The 13329-nt window shown below is 41.0% G+C and overlaps 1 protein-coding gene across 1 annotated transcript in view; it reads left to right on the top strand.

Moving 5' to 3' along the window:
- CFAP47 (cilia and flagella associated protein 47) overlaps positions 1-13329 on the top strand; it is a 606917-nt gene that overhangs the window by 546998 nt on the left and 46590 nt on the right. Inside the window, exons 58-59 of the mRNA XM_056131098.1 lie at positions 30-189; positions 1986-2080. Of these exons, the coding sequence (XP_055987073.1) occupies positions 30-189; positions 1986-2080 (255 nt within the window). The remainder of the gene's footprint in view (positions 1-29; positions 190-1985; positions 2081-13329) is intronic.

Below are 13329 nucleotides of genomic sequence, written 5' to 3'. Positions count from 1 at the left end.
TATTTTGTGCCCCCATTTTTTTTTTACAGAAACTAGATTGCCTCCAAGAGGAAAACTAAATATCCCAGTGCTTTTCATCCCGAACACTATGAGGTTATACAAAACAATAGTCATTATTCAAATGAAGAGAGTAAATGGTGAATTGTGGCCTATTGATCATTTTGATGAAATGAATCCAGAATTGAAACAGTAAGTTTTAAATAAGGTCAATGAAAGAAAATGACTTTATTTTGTCCAGCACTAGTTGGGTCCATTTCTTATACCATGTAGCATTCATGATGATGTTATCTGAGGTACTGAGATTTTTGTATTCAGAATAGAAAAGTATATTTGTTATGTGGGTTGAGTAAGAGTAGTAAAATGTTTCATCTTATATGGGCGAATAGCATTGCTGTAAAGATATAGTAACTTTGGTCATCAAAACCATGAATTTAACATGATTGGAATAATCATATAACCTAAGCTATAATAAAAATAAAATTTTAAATAAAATATATCAATGAAAAAGCAACATTCAAAGAAAGGACTCCCTTTCCAATGGGGAAATAGCTACTGCTAAGACAATAAATGATCTGTATCTAGGGCAGTGATTTTCAATCTTTGTTCCATGAACTGGTGCCTGTCCACAGAAATTTCCACAAAATTACCACAAAAAAATTCACTATACTAAATAACAAATAGTACACATGGCTCATGTATTGGTGCTAGTATAATCATTTATATATTAATCCAAAATTAATATTCATATTATAAATAATGGTTTTTATTCTTGCAAATGGGCTGGAGCGATAGCACAGCGGTAGGGCGTTTGCCTTGCACGCAGCCAACATGGCCGACCCGAGTGCGATTCTTCCGCCCCTCTCGGAAAGCCCGGCAAGCTACTGAGAGTATCTCGCCCGCACGGCAGAGCCTGGCGAGCTACCCGTGATGTATTTGATATGCCAAACACAGTAACAACCAAGTCTCCAATGGTGACGTTACTGGGCCCGCTTGAGCAAATCAATGAACAACGGGAGTACACTGACAGTGATTCTTGCAAAATAATTCTCATATGTCTACTGGTCCACAAGTATAAAAGGGTTGAAGAGCACTGATCTAGAAGATAAACAAAACAGGGAGATGCAGGATTTGTGGTTCTGGTACTGCTCCTGATGTCTCTGAGGTACTGATGGAATACTGTCATGACTAGGGGATAATTGATCATTGGTTACTTGTGCTCACTTTGCTTAGACAAAGTTTAAGCAAACCCTGATCATGATACAAAATAAAATGTTTTCTCTCATTTAACCATTGAACTCAGTAATTACCCTATGCATGCATTTTTTTCCACATTTAAAAAGATTTCTATCTTATGGGCCTCTGAGTCTCCATTTTGCCATCTTTTATTACTCCAACAGACAAAACTGCCTATATGCTTTGTAAGTCCCATTTTAAAATGAAAGTAAGGACCCTTGTTCAAAATTTAAGAATTAGAAGAAAAGGCCGGAGTGGTAGTACAGCGAGTAGGGTATTTGCCTTGCATGTGGCCAACACAGGTTTGATCCCCGGCATCCCATATGGACCCAGAGCCCTGCCAGGAGTGATCTATAGAACCTGGAGAAGCACTGAGTACAGTTGAGTATGCCCACAAAACAAAACAAAACAGAAGATATTAAGACAGCTCTAGCCATGCATTAAACAGTTGTAGAAGCTTTAGAAAGTTTCACCAGAACCACCAGGTTTATCTTGATATTTCCTGAGCACCATTGGGTTGACCCTGGTAGCTCTCAGTGTCACCGTCAGTGGAGCCAGTCACATAATGGCAGATATTCCAGATCAAGGCTCAAAGTGTCACCAGGACTGGTTCCCAGACCCCTAAACACAGCTAAGGAGACCCCCCACCTCCCAGTTACCATTAAGTAAATAAAAGATTGTCCCTTTTGTGCTTAATATTGAAAGTGCTTATGTTCATTTAGCTTATTTTTGCTATTTTCTTTTATAATCAGGCTTATAAGTATATTCGATGAAAAAGTCCCAATAATACATTGGCTGTACCCCATCATTGGACTCCCTGAGGCGAGAAATCCAACATACCCTCTGGGTAGGTATACTTTAATCTGAGAACACCAGCATGGCTGGGGACTGTAGAGACTCGCAAATCCTATGTCTTCTTTGTGTAAGAAAGTTGAGGTCCAGAGAAAAGAACTAAGTGACAGTCTGTCTATGGGAATACTGGGATGAATCTAGTCTCCTAGCAGTAAGTCAAGATTCTTTTTGTTTGGTTGGTTTTTTGTTTGGGGGCCATACCTAGCAGTACTCAGGCTGACTCCTGGCTCTGTGCTCAGGGATCACTCCTGACAGTACTCAGGCGACCATAAGGGGTGCTGGGGATTAAACCCAGGTCTGCTGCATATAATACAGAAACCCTACCTGCACCTGCCCTCAAATCCAATATTTTCAAAAAGCGACACTGTTTCCTCTTGGTGAAATCCAGAAATCCAGCTAAGATTGAAATAACATCAGGTTTGGGTCTATTTAGGCACTCATACCCCTGAATAAAATTTATAACTCCCATGTTCTTTGGTTCTCGTGTCATTTATTATCATGTTCTATCTCTTGTGTAACATTGTTTTCTGTCTAAGAACTATCTCACGAAGATGCTGATCTTTCTGTTCTTCATTGTTCCTAACCCAAACTTTTATGTTATCTTACAGAACTATTCAAAACGAACTAAAATTTTCCAAGGAGATTTTGAACTATACCCACAACATCAAATCGTACTTTTCTTTTAAATATTATTGTACTAAGGCATTGTAATTTACAAAGTTACTCATAGTTAACAAGTCTCACAGTGGAGATGTTACTGGGCCCACTCAAGCAAATCGATGAACAATGGGAGGACAGTACAGTACAGTACTCAAAGTTGTGTTTTTGGTCATGCAATGTTCCACCACATTTTATACAGATTTCATTTTTCCCCATTACTCTTTTTTCTCCTCAGCCTCCAAACTTCTCCCAAGTTTCTTGCATTCTCTTTTCTCTGTGCTCTTCCGTTGCTCCTGATTCTTTGTATTATTGATCTCTTCCCGACATACATCAATAGCCTCCCGAGAATTATCCTTAAAAAACACAGTTGCTCTTAGATAACCATAAAGCAAAATTAACTATTCCACCCTCTAGGCTTTAGGCATAGTTCTTAATAACTAAGAACTACTGAATTGCTCTGCAAAACAGATACTATTTTGGATCTCTCCCTTGAGCAAACTAGATAAGCCAAAAGAAAGAAGACTTGAAACTTTGAATTTTTTTCTCCCTCATATACCAATCTTTATAGTTAGACCGGGGCGAGGGGAGAGTTCATTTCCACTTAGAAAATAGTTTTTACTTGTGAATAACAGCATTTCCCCAGATACATTAGTTACAAAGGAAGGCAAGGATTATGTATTTCCTTCCGTAGTTTCATTTTAACTGAAGTAAAAATTCACATTTCCAATATTATCTTTGATACATTAATTTCATTTTTACTACAAATATTTGTTCTCTTTTGTTAAAAAATTATCAATACATACATATTTCAAATGTGCTAAATTTTCTTTGTAACATTCTACCATTCTGTTCAGGGTCTGGCTTCCATTCCCTCCAGAATAGGATATATACCTTCTATAGAGTTGAACAGTTAACATTTTTTTGCTCATGTCTATGGTAGTGGGCTGGAGTGATAGCACAGCGGGTAGGGCATTTTCCTTGAACGCAGCTGACCTGGGTTTAATTCCTCCGTCCCTCTCGGAGAGCCCGGCAAGCTACCGAGAGTATCCCGTCTGCACAGCAGAGCCTGGCAAGCTCCCCGTGGCGTATTTGATATGCCAGAAACAGTAACAACAAGTCTCACAATGGAGATGTTACTGATGCCCGCTCGAGCAAATCGATGAACAACAGGAGGACAGTGGAAGTCTATGGTAGTATGATTTTTCCCCCAGATTAGATTTCAAAGCAGATTTTTTAAATAAACCTATAAGAAACTAAAATAAACATTTTTTTACAGTTTTCTTCTTCAAAGACAGTTGAAATCCAGAAATTGGAAGGCAGTTTTTATCAAGTCACTTTATATTTTGTCCATTTTTTAAAATTAAATTAAGTTTTGTGATTAGCCACTACCAGGGCTTTTCAACTGCTGGCCCAGAGCCCAGTGTCAGCCAGCAGGAGGGAGAGGTTGAACCCCCACCTGCCTATGTTACATTAGTCTGGGAGTAGCATCCACTTTCTGATATAGCTTGTATTCCATTTATTTTTGTCCTCATCATTTTACCAAAAGATTGACACCCATTCTTTTTTTTTTTAATTTATTTATTGAATCACTGTGGGAAAGGTTACAAAGCTTTCAGGTTTATGTCTCAGTCATGCAAATATCAAACACATTTCCCTTTACCAATACTTATTTTTTACCCTGAAGAACCCCAATAAAACCCCACCCCCCACCCCTCCCCGTCCCTGTGAGGCAGATGAATTCTAGTTAACACTCTATCTGCTTTGATTAGATTCATTGTTTCAATAAGATTAACCACTATTATTTAGAGTTTACCCCCCCCCAAATCAGACATGCTGAAAAAGCATTGTGAAGTGATTTGCTTTCTACAGCTGGGTTCAAGAATTAAATGTTGGTTTTGGATTTCTGCTATTTTACCTATTGACCCTGGAAGTATTTCTACTGAAAGTCAGATAGTTAAGAAATTGGTTTCTGTGTTCTGGAGTCGTGGCCGTGCTGGAGAGCCGCTCGCGGGGGGCAACCGGTGGCCTCGGTAGGGCGTGAAGGGCAGAGCGAAACGCCCCCCTTCCCATGAGGTTTTAGTCACCCCCACACTCCCGGCTCATACCTGCTGTCCACAAGGCTCCCATGTGGCCGCCATCTTTCTTTCCAGAGAGGAGAGGGCGAATGGGGCAACACCCTTTCCCCTCCGGCAGACTTGATGGGCTGGATCAACGCATAGTCCGTTCACTTTTCTGCTCCAAGCTGCTGGGTTCTGCATTAAGTCCTTGTGCTTCTGGGGCCATGGCCGTGCTGGAGAGCTGCTCGCGGGGGGTGACTGGTGACCTCGGTAGGGCGTGAAGGACGGACCGGAACGCCCCCCTTCCCATGAGGTTTTAGTCGCCCCCACGCCCCCGGCTCATACCTGCTGTCCACAAGGCTCCCATGTGGCCGCCATCTTTCTTTCCAGAGGGAGGAGGGCGGAAGGGAGCAACACCCTTTCCCCTCTGGGCAGAAATGATTGCCTGGATTAACGCATAGTCCTTTCACTTTTCTGCTCCAAGCTGCTGGGTTCTGCATTAAGCCCTTGTGCTTCTGGGGCTGTGGCCGTGCTGGAGAGCCGCTCGTGGGAGGCAACTGGTGACCTCGGTAGGGCGTGAAGGACGGACCGGAACGCCCCCCTTCCCATGAGGTTTTAGTCGCCCCCACACTCCCGGCTCATACCTGTTGTCCACAAGGCTCCCATGTGGCCGCCATCTTTCTTTCCAGAGAGGAGAGGGCGAATGGGGCAACACCCTTTCCCCTCCGGCAGACTTGATGGCCTGGATCAACGCATAATCCGTTCACTTTTCTGCTCCAAGCTGCTGGGTTCTGCATTAAGTCCTTGTGCTTCTGGGGCCGTGGCTGTGCTGGAGAGCCGCTCGTGGGGGGCGACTGGTGACCTCGGTAGGGCGTGAAGGACGGACTGGAACGCCCCCCTTCCCATGAGGTTTTAGTCGCCCCCACACCCCCGGCTCATACCTGCTGTCCACAAGGCTCCCATGCGGCCACCATCCTTCTTTCCAGAGAAGAGAGGGCGAATGGGGCAACACCCTTTCCCCTCCGGCAGACTTGATGGCCTGGATTAACACATAGTCCTTTCACTTTTCTGCTCCAAGCTGCCGGGTTCTGCATTAAGACCTTGTGCTTCTGGGACTGTGGCCGTGCTGGGGAGCCACTCGTGGGGGGCAACTGTTGACCTTGGTAGGGCGTGAAGGACGGACCGGAACGCCCCCCTTCTCGTGAGGTTTTAGTCGCCCCCCACACCCCCGGCTCATACCTGCTGTCCACAAGGCTCCCATGCGGCCGCCATCCTTCTTTCCAGAGAAGAGAGGGCGAATGGGGCAACACCCTTTCCCCTCTGGGCAGAGATGATGGCCTGGGTTAACTCATCGTCCGTTCACTTTTCTGCTCTAAGCTGCTGGGTTCTGCATTAAGTCCTTGTGTTTCTGGGGCTGTGGCCGTGCTCCAAACTTAACTCTGATTTTCAGGGAGAAAGATTGGGTGGTTTACTTCTCATTGATCACTTTGTATATAGAGAGATGTTGTATATAGAGAGATGGTTTTGAGAAAAAGTCCTCGTTCCCGCATACTCGAGCTGTGTTTGTAGAGGCTTCTGGTCACCGGGGTTCCATCTGGGGGAGGCGGGATGCGGCGCCTACTCCATCTGGAACTTGCCGGTGATCTCGGCTCTTTTTGGAACCTGTTTTTTCTTTTTTTTTTTCCTCCGGGATCCCGCACCCTCCATGTGTTCCTTCTCTTATGCTGAACGCTTCAAAGATGGCGCTGGGGGGCGGGCTGTGGGCGTGACTTCCGGAATCAGAGGTTACCTGGGAGGTGTAGTCCGGCAGATTTGAGAAAAAGTCCTCGTTCCCGCATACTCGAGCTGTGTTTGTAGAGGCTTCTGGTCACTGGGGTTCCATCTGGAGGAGGCGGGATGCGGCGCCTACTCCATCTGGAACTTGCCGGTGATCTCGGCTCTTTTTGGAACCTGTTTTTTCTTTTTTTTTTTCCTCCGGGATCCCGCACCCTCCATGTGTTCCTTCTCTTATGCTGAACACTTCCTTGACACCCATTCTAACAGTAATTTTGTATACAAATACCCTTGTGAAACAAGTAACTATAATTTTATAAACACAAATTATGTTTTAGCAAAATATACACTTGATGCTTAGGAACACAGTAGACATAACCAAGAGCTTCCATGCCTAGTATCAATGAACATTGATATTTATTATTTCTTCCATGGCAGTCAGGTTATTCTCAAACCAAGGGTATTTTCTCTCATTCTGTGAGCCACCTTTCTCTCTGTGAATTCTTATCAACTCCTGTCCATTGGGGCAGATAATTGGAAAAGGACTCTACTACCTGTCACAGTGGAAAAACAATGGGATGTGAATTCATTGTGATTTAGTGATCCTTGCATTTACCAGGGCAAAAATTTCCTAAGGAGTTCTACGACAAGGCCAGTGACATGACACTAATTGTAACTGTGATCATACAAATTTCCAATATAATGCTTTAAAACTAAAGCTAATTATAATCAGAAAATGTTGTCCATTTTCCTCAGCCATTTGAACAATAATTTACACCTTTGTATAATTATTGTGCATGTCACATATTTAATCTCATTCCAAACTGTTTTATAGCAGTTGTTAAGCTTTATATTTTAAGTAAATTTATTTTAAATATGTGGGTACTATAAATATGCTATGTATTGAGAAAAAATTATTCAGTTTTTCAGTTTAAATGATTTTATATTCTTATTGAAGCCACAAAAGCAACACAATACATTTTTAAGTCCTTTTTAAAAATTGAACCATAGTGAGAGACACAATTACAAAGTTACTCATGATTGGGTTCAGTCAAATAATGTTCCAACACCTATCCCTCTATCCCTTCACCAGTGTACATTTCCCACCACCAATGTCCCTAGTTTCCTTCCATCGCCCTCCCCACTTGCCTCTATGGCAGGCACTTTTCTTCTATCTTTTCTTCTCTCTCTCTCCCTCTCTCTCTCTCTGAATCTACTTTTAAATGTGATCTCTTCTACCTACTTTAAACATTCTGTTCGTGTCCAGAGTGATTTTTAATTTTTTTTTCTTTTTTTTCCCTTTATTTTATTTTATTTTACAGTTGTAGATTTACAATTTTTTGTGCTTTGGTTTCAATTATACAATGATCAGATACCCATCCCTCCACCAGTGCCCATTTTCCACCACCATGGATAATATCCCTCCCACCCCCATCCCCCCATCCCCCCTGTCTCTGTGGCAGGGCAATCCCCTGTATTCTCTCTCTCCTTTTGGGTGTTGTGGTCTGCAAAAGAGGCATTGAGTGGCAAATATGTTCAGTCCATAGTCTACTTTTGACATGCATCTCCCCTCCTGGGAGGATCCTCCAAACATCCTTTATTTGGTGCTCCCTTCTCTATCTGAACTGCCCTTTCCTCTAGGTTACCCGGCTGGCCTCTAAGTTATGGAGTAATCCTCCTGGTGCTGATCTCAGCTATTCTTGGGTATTAATCTCATACTTTGTTACTTTATATCCCCCAGATGAATGCAATCTTTCTATGTCTATCCCTCTCTTTCTGACTCATTTCGCTTAGCATGATACTTTCCATATTGTACCACTTGTATGTAAATTTCATGACTTGATTTTTAATTTTTTTTTAATCACTGTGAGAGAGTCCCTTAGAAAGCTGTTCTTGATTAGGTTTCAGTCATACAATATTCCAACACTCATCCCTCCAGTGCACATTGCCCAGCACCAGTGTCCCAAATTTCACTCCCGCTACCCTCCCCCTAGCCTTCCTATATGGCAGGTGCTTTCCTTCTCTCTCTCGCTCTCTCTCTCTCTCTCTGTGATCATTTTTAACAGGATAGAGAAGGAACCAGTCTCGCAATAAAACTCCTTTAATTTTTTATCTTATTTTATTTTCTTTGTTTTGGGGGCTACATCTGGTGGTACTCAGGGGTACTCCCAGGGGTCTTGGGGGATTATAGTTGCTGGGGTTTGAACCTAGGATTGCTACATGCAAATTTTATGTTTCAACACGTTGAGCTATCTCTCTAGCCCTTTGTAATTTTATGTTCCTTTTTGTCCCTTGGGCTGGAGCAATAGCACAGCAGGTAGAGCATTTGCCTCGCATGCAGTCGACCCAGGTTCAATTCCTCCATCCCTCTCAGAGAGCCTCGCAAGCTACTGAGAGTATCCAACCTACACAGCAAAGTCTGGCAAGCTAACTGTGACGTATTCGATATGCCAAAGATAGTAACAAGGCTCACAATTGAGATGTTCCTGGTGCCCACTTGAATAAATCGATGAACAATGAGAGGACAGTGCACAGTACTACAGTGCTTTGTCCCTTATTTTTATCCATAACTTGATGGCCTATGTGCAGCATAATGATGAAGATTTTGATGCACGGTAGCACTGTCCTCCCGCTGTTCATTGATTTGCTCGAGTGAGCACCAGTAATGTCTCCATTGTGAGACTTGTTGTTACTGTGTTTGGTATATCAAATAGACCATGGGGAGCTTGCCAGACTCTGCCATGTGGGCGGGATACTCTCAGTAGCTTGCCGGGCTCTCCAAGAGGGACGGAGGAATTGAACCCAGGTTGATTCCCAAGACTTATTATATGTATGGGGAAATAATGGTTTTATGAAGACTCCGCTATACGTGGCCTCCTAATCACGGTCACAGTCCTCCCGTTGTTCATCAGTTTGCTCGAGCAGGCCCAGTAACATCTCCATCATGACACTTGTTGTCCCTGTGTTTGGCATACCGAATATGTCACAGGTAGCTTGCCAGGTTCTGCCATACGGGCGAGATACTCTCGGTAGTTTGCCGGGCTCTCCGAGAGAGGTGGAGGAATTGAACTCAGGTCAACCATGTTGGCCATTTGTAAGGCAAATGCCCTACTGCTGTGCTATCACTCCAGCTCATGGCTTATATGGCCTCCTAATATATATATATATATATATATATATATATATATATATACACACACACACATATATAGTACACACACACACATATATAGCTAATGCCACTGGAAATGCATTCACACCCATTTACATACCTAGAAATAGCCAACATTTTTTTCTCATTAGATCTCTGATATCTTCCTTGTACTTGATGTAAAGAAAATATTGGAATTTAATATATAGAAATAATGTTTTTTAAGGTTTTCGCTGAATTACTCTGTAATAGCATTTTAATATTAAGTTCAATGCCACGAACATTGTAGTTTTAACTGCTACTGTATTTTTAAAATAATTTCTTCCCCTTCCTTCCATTGTATAATGTTGCATGTGAGATGATTGGGGCTACACACACGTGGTAGGGTGCTCACACATTTGGTTGTGCAGGATTCACACACTACTTAGTTGTCCTTAGGTGGTAGTTCTTACTAAGTAATTACATTGCTTGTGCACTTTTGCGGTTGCAATGTCTTGTGGGCATCACACACTTTAGTCATGATGCTCGTGCACATTTTGGTTGCAATGCTCACCCAGGATCACACTCTAGGCTGTGATGCTGGCATGCACTTTGTGTCATGCCAGCGAACACACTTGGGATTTTGTTTCGTTTTGATTGAATCACTGTGAACTACAAAGTTGCTTATGATCGAGTCTTAGGTGCACAATGTTCCAACATCAATCCCTTTACTACTGTCTACTTCTCTCCACCAATATCCCCAGTTACCCTCCCACCCTGGACAGGCACTTTTTTTTCATTTTTTTTCCATTTTTTAAGCTTTTAGTCACTTTGTTCCACAGCACTGTTACTGATTGGATGTTGTGCATATCACTCTACCTCTTTTCTGTCCCCCGCCCTGCTCCAGCGTGACAACTTCCCCCCACCATGTCTCAGTGTTCCATGCCCTAGCATTACACTAGCCCCAGGCTGAAGACCAATTCTCTTGCTCTTCATTTCTATTACAATTGTAAATTTTTTATTCCTTCACTATATTTCTTACACCAGTTATCCCAATAGTAGTGCTGGGAATACACTCAACTTTTCAGGGGTGGAGAGGGCATTGCTAGGGACAGAACTCACTGCTTCAGTCCTGAATTCAAAACAGGTGCTCTACCACTGAGCAGTCCTCAGACCCTTAACTTTGTAAATTTAGAACCATTTCATAAATGAAAATCAAATATTTCATATTCAAAGTATTTGGTGTATAATTTAACACGTTACTTAAATATAAAATGTAAGGTCCATACAAAATAGTCTAATAAAAGTATTTTGGAGTGTTATCACAAAATAGTTGTTAGAAACCTATTGTTTTCACATAACATGAGACTGATACCTAAGGATAGTAGATACACTGGACAGGAAGATTGCTCTATAGCTGGAAGCCTGCTCATGGGCAAAGGGGAGAAGGCAGCTGGAATAGAGGAGAGATCACTAAGAAAATGATGGCTGGAGGAACCGGCAAGGATGGGAGATGTGTGCTGAAAGTAGATAAAGAACCAAACATGATAACCTCTCAGTGTCTGTATTACAAACCATAATGCCCAAAAGTAGAAAGAGAGCATGGGGAATCTTGTCTGCCATGGAGGCAGGGAGAGGGTGGGAAAAGGGGGTTATACCGGGGATATTGGTGGTGGGAAATGTGCACTGGTGGAGGGATGGATGTTTGATCATTGTGTGATTGTAACCCAAACATAAAAGCTTGTAACTATCTCATGGTGATTCAATAAAATTAAAAAGAAGAAATTATTATTTTTATCTTTGAAGGTGTTTCTACAATATTGTTATAGATTTAGAATATAAAATTTACCACAATGAGCATAAAGCTAGTGGAAAAATTCATACATTCACCACCATCAAGTGAATTATAAATATAAATAGGTTAGTTCCAGTAACCAATTAATACATCCTATTCTAGTTTTCTGTGATCTAGTAGGTATCTTCAATATTTATCTCTCAATGTTCTGTGTTGCATATTATTTAGTATATTTGCTTATAGAATATCAGTGTGTGCAAATGTCGCATGAATGTCTCTGTGTGTTTGAAACCCAGCTTTTCAATGCAAATAAATCTTCTTAAATAATAAGTCTAAGCATGCCAAATGAAGTTTTTTTTTAATAATATAAATCATTTTATTCTGTCTCAAGTATTATCATATAACCTGAGAGGGATGTTAACTGGCAATATTTTTCTCTCCCAGCTTTCATAACATGCAAAGCAAAGACCAGGATAGAAGAAATACTGGAAGTCATAGTGAAGGGTGACTTTTTCACACGAAATCCAATCTTTGAGCCAAAAGATTTTCTAGTGATTCCAAAGAAAAATATGCATGATTCTTATGAAGACCTTTTTGGTAAGAAACCCACAGTCATGAATCTAGAAATGTTGCTAAATAAAAACATAGTTTACTTAAATTTCAGGTCAACTGTGATTCCATTATGGAAGTTTATGCTCATTTATTTGTCATTTACAACGTAAAATAGTGAACAGTAGTTATGTTTGTTCTCATATCACATAGTAATCTCCAAAATTATGGTCATTATTATTATTAATAAACTTTGAAGAATAGATTATGATTCTGTCAACAGGGAGAAAAGGAAAAACTATAGTAACGTAAGTCTACTTCCCTTCAACATAAATTGCTTTTCTCTCTATCTGATTAAGGAATGTGTGTAACTTTTTAGAAATACAGTCTTGAATAAATGTTTATTATTTTAAAATTTTAAAAATTGCATGAATTAGCTATAATCCCTAAACAATTTTTCATGATAATCCTCATAACATTTAAAGTCTTGAGTAAGACTTTCCAAACGTTAATCTAATGGTCTGGCAAAATGAAAACATAATGATGCAACCTTATTTTTCAATTATCTTCTAGATTGATGTAGAATGTTGCTATTTTACATTGAATGGGCAATTCTTATAGTAGTAGAGTCTTTTATTAAAACCAGAGGGGAAATCTATGGCTATACATTATTTTAAAAGCAAATTGACCACAAAATTAAGCATGAAATGCCTTGCAGAAAAAAATCCTTTTCCTGGTTTTCAAGCTCATATCTTTAATCATTCTTACTGTGATCCAAATGTTGTTATATCATTGTCTTATCTAGTTATTTTAGTGCTAAAAGAATCTGAAAGAGCTATAACTGGAGAAAGAAGAGTCTATCTGAAAATATACAGAGAGGATATATAGTAAAATCATTTTGTTAATATTATAGTGGCTTTTTCTGCTTCCTAATAAATGCTTATTTTAACACACTCAAGGAATTCCTGAAGTAATACGGATAGCTTCCCGCCAATTCGAAACTGTCCCTCTCAGATGTTATTAGAACAGGATCAGTTTATATATACCCTTGTGTTCTTCCAACCACTCTTAATGAATAGAAACCATCCTCTTTAACTGTATAGCAGGATCACACAAGACAGACTTGTGTCTCTTTCATACTAAAGCCTAGACTTGAGGTCTAGCGTGTGATGCCTGTGCTTAAGGCAATCATCCAGAAACCCAGGTTCCTCTTTCATGTTGCTCCATCAGCCCCTTAGTTTGTCCTTATCTGCTTTGTCAGTTCCACAGTCCCATCTGCA

The sequence above is a fragment of the Sorex fumeus genome, unplaced genomic scaffold (genome assembly GCF_029834395.1).
Source record: "Sorex fumeus unplaced genomic scaffold, SorFum_2.1 ptg000086l, whole genome shotgun sequence".
Classification (NCBI taxonomy): Eukaryota; Metazoa; Chordata; class Mammalia; order Eulipotyphla; family Soricidae; genus Sorex; species Sorex fumeus.
Note: the sequence above shows the minus strand (reverse complement) of the source record. Positions and strands in the feature narration are given on the sequence as shown.